Here is an 18108-nt window from a genome sequence, read left to right as displayed (position 1 = left end):
AGCCCCTCTTTTAAAAAGTGGGCCAAGATCACAACGGACCAATGAGTTCTAGAGCTGATAAGAGATGCTACACGTTAGAACTTGCTCGACTGCTGCAAGAGATTACATCTCCTGCACTTCTCGCACCAAGAAGGTAATGGTTTCCCAAATGGTGACGATGTACAGAGTCTGGGGACTATAGTGCCTGTTCCCAGAGAGGAGCAAAGAAAGGGAAGATATTCCATATATTTTGTGGTATCAAACAAAAAAGGATGGTGAACATTTCAGACCAATTTTGGACTTGAAAAGGTGAATGCAACCCTCAAGGTGCTTACAGTTGCGATAGCAAGGGTTCAGAAAGGAGAGTTCCTAGCATCCTTGGACACACAGAGGTGTATCTGCATATTCCAATCAGGTTTGAGCATCAGAAGTTTCTGAGGTTCATGGTTCTGGAAGATCATTTTCAGTTTTGCACCCTTCCTTTTGGGTTGGCAGTGGTTTTCACACATGTTCACCAAGGTGATGATGGTGCTGGCAGCAGCGCTCAGAAGGAAAGGGGTCCCTGAACAACTGGCTCATCCAAGCACAGTTGTCAGATCTCTGTCATCAGGCAGTACAGAGGATCCTAGAGAGGTTGAGGTCTTTGGGATGGATGGTGAACCTAGCAAAGAGTCACTTAACACCGTCTCAGTCCATGGAGTACCTGGGAGCTCATTTTGACACCTGGATTGACAAGGTGTTTCTTACAGAGGAGAGACTAGTGAAGCTGCAGAAGCAGGTTTGCAGCCTCTAGCAGCTCTCAATTCCCAATGTTTGGGATTATCTGCAGGTGCTAGGGTCCTTGGCATCAACACTAAAGTTGGTTCATTGGATTTTCGCTCATATGTGGCCCCTGCTGAGGGCACTTCTCTCCTGTTGGGACCTATTATGGGAGGAGTTTCAAAGTCCTCTCCCATTCAAGTGGGCGTACAGGTCCAGTCTGTCCTGGTGGCTTGATCAGATCTATCTGAAATGAGGAATGAACTTGGATGTCCTGGAGTGGGTAGTAGTGACACCAATGCCAGCCTATCTGGGTGGGGAGCGGTGTGTCAGGGTCAGTGGTCCACGGAGGAAGCTTTATGGTCTATCAATCAGTTAGAGATGACGGTGTGCTTAGCATCTCATTCCTTTCTGCCATGTTTACAAGGTCGTGCGGTGCATGTTCTGTCGGACAATGCAACAACGGTGATATATATCAACTGCAGGGAGGGACCAGATAGAGATTCTCAAGAAGCGCAAGAATTGATGCATTGGGCAGAGCAGCACCTGGCGATCCTAACAGCATCTCATATAGCCGGAGTAGACAACGTGCAGGCAGACTTTTTCAGTCGGCGAAAACGGGACCCAGGAGAATGGAACCTATCAGAGGAGGCAATGCTCCACATTCAGACCAAGTGGGGAAATCCCCACATGGATTTGATGGCATCAGGACAGAATGTCAAGATGCCTCAGTTATACAGTTGCAGATGATAAAATGGAGTGGAAGGTATTGACTCACTGGTTCTAACTTGGCCATAGGGGATTCTTCTTTGTGTTTCCTCCACGGCTATTGGTGAGCAAGATGTTATTTCATGTAGAGAGGCATTCAGGCACAATGATTCTAGTGGTGCAGGAGTGGCCTTGTCATCTGTGGTGTGCAGACCTGGTAACCATGGCAGTATATGGCCCATGCAAAATATGTCAAATCCCCTACTCCAAATGTTAGGTATTAGATAGCGCTATGGTAATATGACCTTCATAATAGGCGTCATAGTGTGGTAATTCTTACCATTTTGTCACTCTGCTTATGCTTAATCATTGGTCAGTCCATTTTTTATAATATTTTCGTGTGCTAGTGCTCCGTGTATTAAAACGTTAACTTCATTAGTACAAAACTTGCAGTCTTTTGTTGATACTTATCTTAACTTAGATGTAATTTCTTTGCATGTTATTAGCCCGAGACTCTCCTCACAGTGGTCACATTGCTACGGACCATCTGTGAGGAGAGTCTCGGGCTAATAACATGCAAGAAATTAATCTAAGTTAAGATAAGTATCAACAAAGACTGCAAGTTTTGTACTAATGAAGTTAACGTTTTAATACACGGAAGCACTAGCACACGAAAAATATTTTATAAAAATGGACTGACCAATGATTAAGCATAAGGCAGAGTGACCAAATGGTAAGAATTACACACTATGACGCCTATTATGAAGGTCATATTACCATAGCGCTATCTAATACCTAACATTTGGAGTAGGGGATTTGACATATTTTGCAGTTATTATAATTGATCCCTATCTCATTTCACAACGTAGAGGTCGATGACCGGGGGATATTGGTGAGTATATGGCCCATTACAGTTAGGTTATCTTCTGGGTCTTCTTCGTCAGGGTCCAATATTTTTGGATCAAGCAGATCGGCTTCTGTCTTGTGATTTGACTTTTAAAAGGGAACACTTAATATGTAAGAGTTATCCTTGGCTTATGTTCAGGGTTATGGAGGGTTTTTGAAGCTTGGTGTACAAGCAGGGCATGCAACCTGCTCACGCTTCAGTTTTCTACATCTTGTCTTTTCTGCAGAAGGATCTGGTTAAAGGGCTAATCTTTAATTCTCTTCAGGTGCAGGTGGCAGCTTTAGGCTGTCTTAGGGTGAAGGGAGTTTTCCTGGCCTTGCATCCAGATGTGGTTCATTTCTTAAGAGGTGTGATGCATTTATGACCTCCTGTGTGGAAGCTGTGTCCCTTTTGGAATCTGGTTCTGAGGGGGAAATGTGAGGCACCATTCGAACCACTAAGAAGGCGGACTCTAAAGGATTTAACCATGAATGGTAGAGTTTTTTTGGAGGTGATTTGTTCGGCCAGAAGACTTTCAGAACTTAAGACATTGTCTTGTCAAATACGTTTTCTGCAGATTACGGAGTCTGGGATCTCATCGCTCACAATACCCTCATTCCTTCCTTAGGTTCTTTCAGCTTTTCATCTTAGCCAGACAGAGGAACTTCCCACTTTTCCAGATTTGAATTCAACACTACATGCGAGGGAGCTTCACATGCTGGATGTTTGGTGGGTATTGTTGAGGTATTTCAAGGTGACTAATAGTTTCCAGAGATCAGATCACCTCTTTGTGCTTTGTAATGGGCTCAAGAAGGGACACAAAGCATTCAAAACTATGATTGTGCATTGATTGAAGGAGGTGAGTGCGTTGGCATATATTTGCAGGGGTCATCCCATGTCAGAAGAGCAAAGGGCTCATTTGACTCGGATGCAGATGACCTCTTGGGCCGAGGTGTCAGCAGTTGTCGCTGCAAGAGTTTCTGTCAGGCAGCTACTTGGAAGTCATTGCACACTTTTCACCAAACATTATTGCTTGGATGTTCAGGCTCCGGACTTCATTGGGTTTGGGGAGAGTGTACCGTGAGCTATACTATTCTCAGTCCCACCCAGTTTAGGGAAGCTTGGATGCATCTCAGGTATGATCTGGGGTATGAACAGGAAAGGAAAATTGGTCCTTACCTGCTAATTTTCATTCCTGGAATACTCCAGATCACTCCAGAGCCCCACTCATTTAAGAAAGTCTGCTCATATTATTAGAATATCATTGTGCACTGGTGTTTTTATTTCATTTTCTGGAGGTTCTGGACACAGAGATACGAGTTGGGGCTCCAACTTTCTACTGCTCATGAGGAGTGTGGGTTTTGTCTTTGTATTGTTACAGTTATTCTCATCTTGGCTTGGGTACAGGTCATATTGAGAAACTGCAGGTGGCACATTAGGTTATGTAGCCGTACCAGTAAAGCTTTTCTTCTCTGTCTCCCTCTGCTGGCAGGGAGGCAAAACCCAGGAGTCTGGATTGATCTGTGGTATTACAGGAACAAATTTAGCAGGTAAGAACCAAGTTTTCCTATACTTCCTTGCTCTCTCTTGAATCGCTATATCAAATATAGACCAAATCTATAAATCCCAGTACATGTTTCTACTCTCTGTGCGTCTCCTTCAGGGTTTCACATATGACAAGTGTGGGACAAAAAGCAATTACATGTACAGGTCTCAAGTCAGGAAGGAGATATATAGCAGAATTCAGATTCATTGGAACCTGACAGGAGCTAACTTGTGAATGCTCCTGCTGTGGCCCCTAGAAGTGGATTGAGACTGCCACCTGGGTTGCTTCTAGCTGGGATTAAAACCGATGATCTTGAGATGAAAGGGCTGTATAACACTGTGCCCATTCCTCTGAGCCATCTTGTCCCCTCATAGTGCTGGTAATAGGACAGAGCTTCCAGTGATTCATCTGGTGCTCACAGGCACCCGCTGAAGATATTAACTTCTTTAATCAATTCTAATTGACCTGCAAGGAAAATGTTCAATATTCTCCTTGAGCTGAACCAGATTTTTCTCATGTCTTCTTATTTTGCTGGATAACTAATAATTTCTTTATAAAATTGCATGGTCCTCCACATGAATAATTAAAATTATATTTAAAGAGAGAAGTTAATTAAGTGCTTCACTTAGAATCGGAATTATTTTACCTATAAAACTTTTTTTTTTTTTTTGACCCGGCATCTTCCTTCTAGACCTTTGGGCTTGAAATCAGGGCCCATGAACCTATCTTTTCACATATTTTATACCCTCCACCCCTAAAAGCAAAACATACTTTGTCTGATCACTATAGCAGCAGTCCTTTGGCCACTGGCCATTCACCAGGCCTCCTTCCCAAATCCAGGTGCCAACTTTGAGCAATGATCAGAACGGCTGTGGTGGCTGCCTCCAGAACATCCTCGAGAGTTGAACTGGGGACTTTCTACCTGCCCTTCCCTACCAATTCTACCCCCAGCTGTCACATGGAAGCTAAAAGATATTCATCTTGTTGGTTTTTGTTTCTATTTTTTTTTTTTTTTTAATGAATTGATGTTGAAGGGGTGAATGAGGGCTAGGATGTTTCACTTCTATATCTTTTGTCACAGATGCAATTGCATTACAGCTGAATCTATGCAGGAAAATAAAATAATTTGAAATAGAAAGCAAGGCTGTGATTTCAAGCAAATCAGAACCAGCTGTAGACAATACTAGAGATTAAAAAACAAAACAAAAAAAAAAAAAGCCCAGTGAAAGAAGTGGTGGGGGAAAGTGTTTGAGCACCATCTACAGCCCCTATTTAGGGTGCTACACCTGTCATGAGATTGCTGTATCAAGGAGCTGCAGGACATGGTTTCTGGTAACAGATCTGGCTGTGTGCTTAACAGGGTCATTTGTTGAAAGGTAGATTGCAGGCATGGGAAATGGAGCCTGCCCTGCTTTTACCGCAAACACATCAAAGCCTGCCCACCACTTTGTACTGTTTGGGCAATGTAATTAAGTATGGCTTTCTACTGTAGCCCTTACAAGCTTAAAAGTAAAAAGTGATGTGAGAGAAACTATACTGTTCAGAGCCATCTGCAGATGGCCATCACTTTACATGGACCTGCAACTTGCCTACGGTCGCCCACAGATTGCTGCAAACGTCTGCAGCCGTTTAGTTGTTTGCTCTGCATAGAACCAAGATTAAATGGGTTTGGCAGCACATGCATCATTATTGCCAAAATATAAGGCAGGAAAGTCCATGCTAATGGGTAATTTGCACTTTGGGGGGGTGGAATGAATTTCTTGAATGTCCCAGACTGGCTTGATGGTAAAAGGGAAAGTGCTCACATATTTCTCAGCAGGCCTTCCCCTCACAGACCCTCAGCCTAACTACTTGAACTCCTGACTAGAAATTTTGCTATGCACAGCAGAGACTCCAAATTATACACACACACAGATCTATATTCAGAGCCATTTAGCCAAATAACTAATGAATACTTGGGCACTTATCCGGCTCAAGTTTGGCTGGACATCTTATTATCTAGGTAAAATTTAATCAGATAATTTTGGAGTATTTCAGGGAAGAGTTACGTTAGCTGGATAAGTTATCCGGCTAACTCTGATATTCAGAGTTAACTTTGCGTGGCTGAATATGTACTCGGGGGATCCTTATGCTGGATCCCAGTGCTACTCTAACTGTAATCTCTGATGATGGATTCTAAAGACGTTCAAATACCTCTCCTTATTTACGTTTGCTGTAATCCCCCTTGAAACCAACTTTGTGAAAAGGCGGCATATGAACGGTCTACAGATAAAGAAAAAAAGGACTCGGTCTGTGTTATGGCATGGCACAGCACAGGTTTGCTTCACGTCACAGTTACAGTGATCCAATGCTGTTACTCAGCCAGCATTCAGAGGTTCGGGAGGATTTGATTCCACACCGTCACATTTAAACAGAAATAGACTACTGTCAAATGTAGCAGCATTGAGCATGATAGCTGGGCAAGCACAAGGAATTTCTTGAGGGCCTTAAGAAGGAAACAAAATCTCTTGCCAGTACAGAGTTCGAAAATCCTCCTGCAGGTGCCTCTTCACTTCCAGAAGCAGCTCACAAAAACCACTCCAACTAATCTGTGCATAATTTACAGAGCCCAGAGAAATGTGTCTGCATCTGATATGGAAGCTAAATTCCATGTAATCTGAGTGGAGAGCTCCAGGACAGCTTTTTAAAAAGGGCAGGGGGGTCGGTAACGCACTACTTGTGAAAGTCAACAAGAATCATTTTCCTGCTGCGTCCTCAACATCTGGACAGCGTCAAGGAAATCCAAAGTAATAAGAAAAACAAGGGTCTGAAATCAGTGGTCTGGAGAAAAGGTTCAACCTGCTAAACTACAGGGCTCCAGCAAGATGAAAAATACAAAAAAAAAAGCTCAAAAAGCAATCTTGGCACTCTACTGATTTGAGTAAACTGTGGCATGTAACCTTTATTTTTACTATTCGTCCTCAGTTTCCCTTTCTCTTCCTTAAACAGATTTTATGACAAGAAGTATCAAGTATTTCTGAAGCTTGTGGAACACCAGAGGGAGTATAAGGCTATCATGCATAGCTCGTAATCAATGCGGGATAGCTTGGGAATTTCAAGAGCACCAAACGTTTTGAACAAACTTTTAATATGGAAACTCAAAAGAAACTATTTCAGTTAGCACTGTCATTCTGCTGAAAACTAAATTATGTGTTTGATTTCTGTGGTTACAAAGTTGACTGTATCCATTGATTACTGTACAATTTCAAGCTGTTCCCTAATATTAATAATGTAAGAGCATGTAGCTCAAATTGGTACACACAACCTCAGTGCCAAGAACAGATTTCATGGTAAGCAGCCACTAGAAGGATAGGTAGGGCCTGGTTTACTAAACTTTCCTCCCCCCCCCCCCCCCCCCCATAGACACAGAATGGGAGAAAACCCTGTAAGTTGAATTTTAAAAGCCCGGCTCGCACATCAGTTAGGGGATGTGTGCACAAGTTTGGCTTACACACACCTACCCTGTCTTCAAAACTCGGAGAAGCACGCACCACATCTCACAGAGTTTGAAAGGGGTGGGGCATGGGCGATGTTGGCAGAGCAAGGGTGTTCCGGGACGTGGCCAAGAGCTGCCGCATACATTTACTTCTGCTATGGCGGAAGTGTAAGTTTAAAAAAAAAGTTGTTTTGGAGCAGTTTAATGGGTCCGGAGTAACTGCGGGAGAGTGCAGGTTATTAAAACGGGGGGGGAGGGGGGTAGAGGACCTAGTTTATAACTGGGCAAACTGATGGACGAACTGGTGAAACTAGCAATGGTGTGGACGTGCTCCTCTTGTAAAATTCCCTTACACGGTAGAAACGGCATTTATACGCCTTGACGCGCACCCATTTAAAATGTGCAAGTTGTAAAATCTCTGCATCCCTGGGTGCGCGCACTAGTTTGAAAGTCACTGTCCCAGTGAATCTGGCCCTAGCGCTTTGTGAAAATTCACTAGTAAACTTAGCAAAATAGTCTGTAGGCTTTTGATAAAAGACGGTGCATGTTGCCTTGTGAAGGGTCATCCAATCTTCATCAGAATTCCAACAGGTGGTGAAGTGGATTTAAACGCTAATTACCATTTCTTAGAGACATGTGGGCTCTAATTCCAGGTTAGGTCTAAATTAAAATGAACTGAGTGACTTCCGTTTCTAATGGACATGTGGCCATATCACAAGCCCATCACAAAATCTGATCCAGTCAGCAGTCTCTGTTGATGGGAGGCTCAGAACTGGGTTATCTGAGATTATACTGGTCAAAATGGAGGTCCAAAGGGAAAATTGTGCAACGGAGACTGTGCAGTGCCTACTAATAACTGCGGCTAGTTGTGCAATAAAGCACTCGTTACACATAGGCACCAAACTTTATTCAATTTTAATTCATTAAACAAACATGAAGTAAATACAACTAGAAGTTTGGGGGGGGGGGGGGGTTTTAATCACACATCCTTCCCAAAATCTAAATGTTTGCTAGCAAATAGATTTTCATATTTGTAATCCAAAATCACAAAGCCCAGTTTAGGCAAATATAAACTAAATAACAAAGTTCCCAGTACAAGCGCACAGAAATTTTCACATGCAGTATACACATTTTTTTAAATGAATAAAATAAATAAATATAATTTACAAGCATGCTTTTCCAAAATGCGTTCTACCTACGATAAGCTGAGAATGACAAAGAACTCAAGACGTAATACGATTGCAGACTCTGCCTCTGAACTGGGCATTCACTTATGCGTGAGTTTCAGGGAAAGTAAAAACCCAAGAAACTGAGGGAACTAACCATTTGTTTCCCAGTACACAAAGGAATAAAGGAATCTCTGTAAGAAGCAATAGTATGAAGCATCTTGCAATGCTAAGATAATTTGTTTTAAATAAAGTTACAAACGTTTAAAAAGGTCTTGCAGTAGCACAGTTTGTGCAGCTTGTATTCGCATGTTGTGTAGTAGAGCACTAGTGCCTTGTCTCACGTTGAGTATGTTTGACGTTACTATTGATGGCCCTTGGATATACTGTGCATGATGTCATTTGTGACATAATCAATTTGGAACAATCTAATCTATGTGTGCAATAATTAGTGACTCTTCTTGCTAACATGCGGCTCGATACAGTAAGGCCGCGGTAAAAACAGTGCGGCAGTGTCAGGCGCACCCTTCCTCCCCGCACGCACAGTTCTCTTCACTAACTCCCCGATACTCTCCTCTAATCGTATGCAAATGCATGCCGTGGCTGTGAAGCGTTAGGGAAGGGTTATGCCCGCGCAACCCAAAAAGTGTAAAAAGTGTAAAAAACAAAAAACCTGTGTGTTATATAAAAAAATAAAACAATTTTAAATACCTGTCGGAGGGCTGTGGGTCCAGGAGGCTGGTGGGCGGGGGGCAGCCATTAGCGGCATCCGGTAGTCCCTTCTCCCTTCCTCCCTCCCTCCCCTGCCTGGATGAGCGCCAAAATCGCACGGGCGGGTCGGCAGCGGGGGGGGGGGGGGGGCGGCAGCAGGATCCAGGGGCGGCAGTGGCAGCGAGATCCGGGGGGCGAGTAGCGGCAGCGTGTTCGATCGGGCAGGTAGGTGGGAAAAAAAGATGGCCGCCTGCACGGGGGAAAGCTGCAATTGGCCGCTGAAGACGTGACGTCACACCCCGTGACGCCAAACGTCGTGATTGTCACGTCTTCAGCGGCCAATTGCACGATTTTCCGTGCAGGCGGCCATCTTTATTTTGCCACCTACCTGCCTGCCCGATCAAACACGCTGCCGCTACTCGCCCCCCGGATCTCGCTGCCGCCCCTGGATCCTGCTGCCGCTGCCCCCCCGGACCCCGCTGCTGCCTACCTGCCGCTCCCGGATCCTGCTGCCGCCCCCCCCCCCCCCCCCCGCTGCCGACCCGCCCGTGCGATTTTGGCGCTCATCCAGGCAGGGGAGGAAGGGAGAAGGGACTTACCGGATGCCGCTGATGGCTGCCCGCCGCCCACCGGCCGCCTGGACCCACGGCCCTCCGACAGGTATTTAAAATTGTTTTATTTTTTTTATATAACACACAGGTTTTTTGTTTTTTTACACTATTTACACTTTTTACACTTACCGTAGCAGGCCCGAGCCTTGCTACTTTTTCGTTTGGTTTTTTTTTTTGCTTCGGGAGGAGGGGACTGGACGGGGCTGCAGGAGACCCGACGGGACCAGGGCGGGTAAGCAATGTTTTTACCCTACACTACACTACACTAACTCCTACTAGGGGGAGGCGGGGTAAACTAGCAGGTTAAGGCCGCGGCAGCAGAACAGCGGGTTACGGAGGAGATAATATCAGCGCCCGTTACAGTATCGCAGGGGAATAGCTAATTCCTTCATTATACAGCTTTTTCGTTCATTTACATGCTGGGTGCGGAAAGGGTTTAGGAAAGGGTTTTAGGAAGCGCTAAGGATGCGTGAAACTGGAGACTGTATCGCTGGATGGCCTTACTCGTCTGTATTGTGCGCTCCCAGCACGTTACAGACCGGGAATCTTTAACTCAACGTTACTGTATCGACCTGATGGTCGTTCCAAAATATTTAGGGGAACTGTAAAGGAGCTGCTGAAAGAATTGTCAAAATACTGACAACAATGTAATTATAGATTTTCCTTTGGGTCTTGAATGGAGTCCTTGCAGTAAAACAAGAGGAAATGCCCAACTCCAAAGCTAATCTTGCCCTGGTAATCCCAAGTTATTGTCAAACTCCTCTTCATCTTTGGAAAATGAATCTGTAAGCGTGACTGTCACAGCTGTGGCACTTCATTTTGGAAGACGAGGGTGTTCTCCGCAGAGACCCATTAGAACTCGGAATCAATATTCACAAAGCTCTGCTCTGGCTTAAGAGAAATCTGTACCCACTGTTTACTGTTTTGTACTTTATTACAGGGTGCTTGAATCATGTTAATCACTTTAAATTCGGTAAACCCTTCCTTTAAAGCTGTTTGAGATGCAGGCCACTACCTCCAACTTAATAAGTGCTAATTTAGTGTGCCTGTATTTTTATGACCATTAGCAAATCCACATGGACCTGATGTAGCCAGGACTGCGTTGTAGATTCTTATACTTTGGTTAAAAAAATAAAAATAAGTAATGTGATAGATATATTTTAACAAATGTTTGCCATATTATTTGTGTATGCAGAACAAAAAAATGATGCTTTTTGGCTATGCTGTGAAGAAAAATCAGTTCTCTGCGGTGAATGTGCCAGTATTAATGTCTTGCTAACTTCATATTGAGAATAATGCTTGGAATTAACTACTCTTCATCAGTACAAATTAAATTGTTATTCCGAGGACTCTGTTTGGAAATGAACCTCAAAAGCAATTAAAATTCACATAAACATTTGCTGTTCTTTCTTTATTTTATTCACAATAAATATACATCTCCATATATACATCCATTGCCACAGAATATACAACTGCCATCTAATATACACTTTATCATCCTTTTAACACGAGTAGCTAGCACAAAACCTCTAATATCCACTGCTGTACTTGTAATACCAAATTTCAGTGGCTCGAAATCATGAGGCAGCCTTCATAGATAGCTTCCTGCCATTAATATTTACATCGAAGTGTGACCTTCGTTCCCCAGCTGAAATTATTCCAGGACCTTATAAGGAAAAACTGGAGGGAACGTGGAAGAGTTGCAGGAAAGGAACAATCCTGATATTGTTTTAACATTTGATGCTTGTGGTTTGCATGAAAGCTGTTTGCCACGGTGCGAGGGTATGCGCGGGTCGCTTGCGCATTCTCTGTGCTTAACGTACACTTTGGGCCGGATTTTAAAAAGGTTACGCGCGCCGGGCCTATTTTTAAAAAGGCCCAGAGTTGTGCGTAAAGCCCCGGGACGCGTGTAAGTCCCGGGGCTTTACTAAAGGGGCGGTCTGGGGGGCAGGGTGGGGCCAGAGGCTTCCCACACAGCAGCCATTGTCGCTGTATTGAAGGATCGCGTGCCGGCAGGCTGCCGGTGCTCGCAACTTGCGCCTGCCCAGAGGCAGGCGCAAAAGGTAAAATAAAAATTTGGGGGGGGGGGTTTAGAGTAGGGCAAGGGGGAGGAAAGGTTAGGGGAAGGGGTGGGAAGGTCAGGTTAGGGGGAAGGGAACGGGGGAAGGCAGCGCGGCTCAGCACGTGCACGGTGCACAATTGTGCACCCCCATGCATGCGTTGACCCCTGATGTTTATAACTTGCGCGTGCCTGCACACGCAAGTTATAAAATCGGGTGTACATGTGTGCACGATGGGTAGCGCGCGCACCTTTTTAAAATCTACCCCTTTATTGTGCCTACAGAACGTTCAGTGCATGTGGCAAAAGAAAACAAAAACCCATGAATGTTATGCACTGAAATTCTGTGCATGTGATTTCCAAAGCTTTTATGTTATAAGGTCCTAAATTTGATGGGTAGTTTAAGAACATTTGAGGATGGTAAGTTCAGTTTTTAGATTGTTAAATCTTTTGAAAATAGATTCTACAGTGATTAGCCAGTTGATGGTGAGTGTTAGGATTTCTAAATCAGATTTTAATGTACAAATATATTAGCATTCATACTAAGGCATTGGCTCCAGCCAGTGTCATATCAGCTGTTATTCATATTAAATATGAAGAGCTGGACTGGGGATACTGTATGTGTGCGTTATATATAAGAGATATCACAGACCAGAGGCTAAGGCACCACCAGAATCACTGGTTCTCAAGTTTAGACAAAAGTGAACTTGCGATTAACAACTTGTGCAAAACCATTCAAAAAGACCTTTTGGTTTCCGCTTGCTTTTTCTGACATCATCTGAGCTATTCTGGGAATCTGAGAACATAGTAGTGTTAAGTTGCAACCTGTTTGCTGTAAAATGTTGGTTTTACTTTTTGAATGTTCTTCTGTAACCCACTCAGAGTTGTATTTATTGAGCGACATATAAACATTGTAAATTCTGACCCATGTCTGACGTGCAGAGCAGCCCCAGGAGACTTCTGTCACATGTTTATGGGCTGTCAAACTCCAATCTTTTTGGAGTCAGATCATGGCCTATTTAGATAAGTTGTTGGATTGTTTTGTTTCCTGGTCGGGGATCTCTGGGATAAAGAGTGCTCGATCCCTCAAGGGGGAAGAGAATTTCTAGCTGTGGCTACCTTCCTTGCTAAAAAGGTCATTCTAATGCATTGGAAATTGGAAGAGGCTCCTTCATATGTTCAATGGAAAGAACTGATGCTTCGTGCCGTGCAGTTAGAATTACTTCGGAAAAAAGATATTGCCAACGAGAAATCATTAAATTTTTTTGAAGGGTTACTTTTCGCTTTGGGATAAAAGTAATCTGCTCAGTGATATCTATCCAATGGCTTGAGCATTGTTGTAGTTTGTGTGTTCTACCGAGTGTGGGCTGTCCTTGGATGAGGTGTGCCTGTATGGGGTTTTGAGTGTGTGCGCTTGTGTGTCTGAGTGATGATTTGCTTGCAGGGGGTGTTTGAATGATGATTGGCTTGCAGGGGATGTCCACTTCTTGTGGACAGGGGGAAATGTTGTAAAACTGGGTCATGCTGTTTGCACTAGTGGCTAAACAGATTGTGATGGTTTTTTCCGCATTGTTACTGTAATTTGTTCTTGTAATATACGATCCAATAAAGACAAATTAAAAAAAAAGCAAAAAACTAAATGTGTTTAAAACAGGTTTCTTGCTTTCTGAATAATTTTCTGAGAAGTACATAATGTTTGACCTGGCGCAAAAGCTTTTGCCATAGCATTTAATGCACGGTCATTTGTGCAAGCAGCCAAAACCTGGCAGAGGTTTTCAAGAAAAGAGCAAAAGCCCATTTGTATAAAATGTAAGAGAAAGAGAGAAGCCGGATATTTTTGGTGAATGCTGGTGAGAAATATTTGCAAAATCAATTGATTATTTTATAATGGGTTTCTGTGATTTGGGACATAGAGGCGGAAAGGAGTATTTTCACATCATTTGCAAAAGTTGAACACATCAGTTTTCACGCTTTTACCTTTCGATATGAAAATGTTTGCACAGGAAAGTACATGTGCATATTTCGAATACATGGTGACACCCACATAATTTAGATCATTTTTCCCCCAAATCAGAGAAACCCATTATAAAATGATCAGTTTGTTTTGCAATATTTCTCACCAGCATTCACCAAAAATACCCCCAGCTTCCCTATTTCTCTGACACCTTAGATAAATGGGTTTGTGCCCTTTTCTTGAAAACTTCTCCCAGTATTTTGGCTGCTTGCACAAATGACTTTGCATTACATGCTACGCAAAAGCTTTTGTGGAAGGTCAAACATTATGAAGTTCTCAGAAAATGAGGCAATAAACTTTTTTTAAAAATGTCTAATCTTACATCATAAGGACTTCAGATGCCACCTATTGGACAATCTGTGTAATGCAATTAGTTTAGCAAAAAATAAACTTACTTCCCCTGTGCACAATTTTCAGTAAATGCCATTCCAAGTATTTTCTGTGTGCAAAGTAAGCCATTGAAAGGGCTAAGACTTGTCTTTAATGAAAGGCGAGCAAATATCTGAAATGTTAGTATGGTTATAAGATGATCTTGTGTAGATTTGTACTTTTTTTTAAATTTCCCGAAGTTGCCCCTCCTTCCTCTTCAGGTTGACCATTTTTCCCCTTCCTCACTCTTAAAAGTTCCCTAGCTCCAGCACATTTCAAATGGGGGATTAAGACCCCTTTTTTTTTCTTCTTTTAAATCTCCATATTCGTAGTCTCCGGCTATTGGTAGGCATGTAACTGGGCCACAGCAATGGCAGGAAATGCCGAGACTTTCTTTCACCCGTATCCGCAATCTGCGGAAAACCTGATTTACAAAACCAACTGCATCACATGTTGCCCCTGGCTAGTACTGGGAATGCAAGCAGTTCACAGGGAGCTCCAGACTGAAAGTTCATGAAGAAATCCAGTGTCTGAGGGCTATCAAGATTCTGACAGGATGCTCTGTGCCGTGGAATGGGCCACGCTGGCTCCTTCAGAGCCGATCTGCTGGCGGATATTTGTCATGCAAATTACAAGGAGGAACACAACGACCAGGTCATCCACCACTCCCAGGATACCACAGAGCGGTTCAGCCATGACATCAAATGGAGAAGTCAAGCACATGATGGCTCCAAAGGAACACACAATGATTCTAAGGCAGAAGATCCATACTAGGCCTCCCAAGGTGAAGACTCCTTTCAGAGCAAGGTGAATGAATAAGGGCATGTCATAAAGGTAATCTGCAAACTGAAAGAAGAGTGAGGTTAGGGTCTGATGCCACAGGTTAAACGAAATGGTGTTGGGTTGGGTTTTTTTAATTACTTTTTTTCTCATGATATTAAATTGTTTATTTTTTATTTATTTAAAAACTTTTCTATACCGTCGCTAAGTTATATACCATCGCAACGGTTTACAAATAGGCACATAGACTAAGGTATGTAAATGTAGGTTATCGTACATTCTAACAGGTGCTGGATGCTATTACAAATATTGGGGGCCATATAAACAATTATATGCATCCTTGAAGCCCAAACCTGGCCGTGGACTCCAGCTACTCAAATCTATTAAAACCCTGCTGTTGCAGACATTTGAGTGTGAAGCTTAATGTGGTTGCAAACTATGTCGATGGGCAAAAAACCCTTTAAAAGTGGGATTACTTATTTTTGATGAGGCGAATGTGCAATTTTTTCAAGACTGTTAGAGCTCAGAAGACAGAAAAAAAAAACAAAGATGGCTATGAGCAGCAGCTTTTCCAGGCCCTAAGAGCTGTAAGCATCGCCAACCTTGGCAGAAGTCAGGGGAAAAAGGATCTCTTAGCACTGGCTGGAAGAAGGCAACTCCAGTTTTTAAGGCCGTCCGCCTTTCCTGCCTTTATTTTCAAGTTACTACCACACCAAATGTGTCCACAAAATGGATGACGTTCTAAGTCAATCCAAAAATGAGTTATGTCAAACTATTTTACCACAGGCTGCTTTGAGAGTCCAATTACCATTCATACATGGGCTTCCAGAAATTTTATAAAAAATGTAAAAGGACCACCAGACTCAGGCTGGAGCCAAAGACTTCTGCTCGCAGATTATAATCATCGGTCTTATTAAGACTCCTATTTTTTTACTTTAGAAAATGTAATTAAAACTTATCTTCTTATAAAAAAATATTTTATTATGGATTCCTTTGATATTAAGCAGGCAGGCAAATACTCAGCACATAACTTGTCATAGATGTTACCTTAAGGAGGCACCACATTTCAGGAAGACTTGCATCAGGGGAAAACTACAACAGGATCTCTCAATATCCGCCATAAGAAAAGTTTTAATTGCATTTTCTAAAATCAAAAAATAGGAGACTTAATAGGACCGATGATTGTAATTTAGGAGTGAAAGTCTTTGGCTTCAGCCTGATTCTGCTGGTCCTTTTACATTTTTTATAGAATTTCTGAATGCACATGTATTCATGGTAATTGGCCTCTCAAACTAGTCTGGTAAAAGAAACGAAGTCATTTTTTAATTGACCTTTTTTTGTGTTGGGTGATTATTTTTAAGTTACCAGGACAGGGTCCAAACATGGTGGTCTAATTCATTGGTCACCACGAAGGTTTGATCCACTGGCGGGATGTATTTCTTAATGCTATGTTGCAATATGATGCTGCCATGGATGAAATTAGGAGTGCAAGCAGTTGCCATTACAATAGAATAAGTTTCATAGCATACTTTGTTAATGAAATGAAGCATTACAGAAATGTGTCCACTTACAGGTCTGGGTTGTCCGGAAAAGCGTTTGTTATAATCTCGAATTTTGGACCTGATCTGCCTGCCCTGCATATCTTGTTGATTTTCACAGAAGAGATTATAAAGTGCAACCACCTTAAAAGGAAAAAAAAAAAGAAACATTGGAAGATGCATTATTATTGTAATATAGTAAATGACATCAGAATAAAGACCCAATTGGCCCAGTCAATTCTGATTCTTCCATTTTGGGTAGATGAGAATTTAAATTCTTAAATGCAGCACTAGCTCCCCCCCCCCCCCCCCCACATCTTTTATCTGATGGGGATGTGTTAGTTTTATTCTTTCCTTTGCCATTCCTCATGAACTGGGCAATAAACTCAACTGCAGTATACATGTATGAATGAATTTACCAAAAATCAAGATTCCAGTTGCAGCAGTGTTACACCATTATTGTAAATAAAACCTGATTTACCTAAGCTCCCTCACCTGGCCCCTACAGTAAGAGAAACGGAAGCCAGTGAATGCACCTATTTGAATATATGTTTTTATACTGATGTGGTAGTGCTTATAATTGCTCCTGGAGAAAACTCCTCGCTGTCACCCCCTTATCTCCCAGGGTGCTGTTCTGCATGACTTTTCAAGACGGCATAGGTTGCATCTGAAGAAAGGGCTCTGTGTGGAGGTGAAAGCTCTTCTACAGCAGCTTTGAATAATTCTTACGTTCATGCAGTAAAAGACAGCACAGCCTGCAGGGAACCTAGCCAAAACTGATGAAAAGCCAGGAAAAAACGAAAATGTTGCGTTTTGGCAAGTTAATTTTGATGTGGCGTAAATGGCGAAGATTTAAAGGTGAATTTTAAAAGCCCAGCGCACGCCAAAACTGGGAGATACGTGCACCAGTTGGGGTGGCGCACGCGCCGAGTGGATTTTAAAAGCCGCCCGGATATGCGCAGACTTTGCTGCTGCTGCACGCACAAATAAGCGGTTTGAAAAAAAGAGACCGGGCATGGGCGTTCCTGGATTTTAACTTGAAATTAGTGCGTAAATGGGCGCAAGCCGAGATCCCCTGCCGCGTAACTTTGCTTCTGCTGTGGATGACGTGTAAGTTGTAAAACAAAATTCTAGGCAGATCAGCGGGGTTTCAAAGGTCTGGGCCAACGGGAGAAGAGAGGCTATTAAACTAGGTGGGGGGTTTGGAAGTCCTATCCCTGAACTGGGGAAACAGCCGATGGCGTCAGCGTGCATGGCTTTTAAAATCCCCCACTTCGGCGGTGGAAGCGGCATTTGCGCACACAGGTGCGTATCCATTTAAAATTGTGCACCCATACGTGCATCCAGCCTATTTTATAACATGCACGCATATAAGCGTATATGTTACTAAAACGGATGCACCTATGGACGCAGGTCGACGGACTCATGCACCTGTTTAAAAGTTACTGTCCCTGGGTGCTTCTGTTCATGTCACAGGTGCTAGATCTTGTAGAACAAATATTTGGGA

At 43.0% G+C, this 18108-nt stretch overlaps 2 protein-coding genes across 7 annotated transcripts in view; one reads left to right on the top strand and one right to left on the bottom strand.

Annotated features, from left to right (window-relative positions):
* Positions 1-8564, top strand: part of FGGY (FGGY carbohydrate kinase domain containing) — a 340924-nt gene extending 332360 nt beyond the window's left edge. For all 4 annotated transcript variants that reach the window (XM_029617869.1, XM_029617871.1, XM_029617867.1 and 1 more), the window contains one exon: positions 6867-8564. In XM_029617869.1, the coding sequence (XP_029473729.1) occupies positions 6867-6948 (82 nt within the window). In that variant the 3' untranslated portion in view covers positions 6949-8564. The remainder of the gene's footprint in view (positions 1-6866) is intronic.
* Positions 8565-14724: 6160 nt separating this feature from the next.
* The window catches only part of LOC115100216 (E3 ubiquitin-protein ligase RNF170-like), a 29886-nt gene continuing 26502 nt past the window's right edge, over positions 14725-18108 (bottom strand). For all 3 annotated transcript variants that reach the window (XM_029618545.1, XM_029618544.1, XM_029618543.1), the window contains 2 exons: positions 16635-16745; positions 14725-15129 (listed from right to left, as the gene is read on the bottom strand). In XM_029618545.1, the coding sequence (XP_029474405.1) occupies positions 14824-15129; positions 16635-16745 (417 nt within the window). In that variant the 3' untranslated portion in view covers positions 14725-14823. The remainder of the gene's footprint in view (positions 15130-16634; positions 16746-18108) is intronic.

This window comes from Rhinatrema bivittatum, chromosome 10, assembly GCF_901001135.1.
Source record: "Rhinatrema bivittatum chromosome 10, aRhiBiv1.1, whole genome shotgun sequence".
In the NCBI taxonomy this organism is placed as follows: Eukaryota; Metazoa; Chordata; class Amphibia; order Gymnophiona; family Rhinatrematidae; genus Rhinatrema; species Rhinatrema bivittatum.
This window is presented reverse-complemented; position numbering and strand designations above follow the sequence as displayed.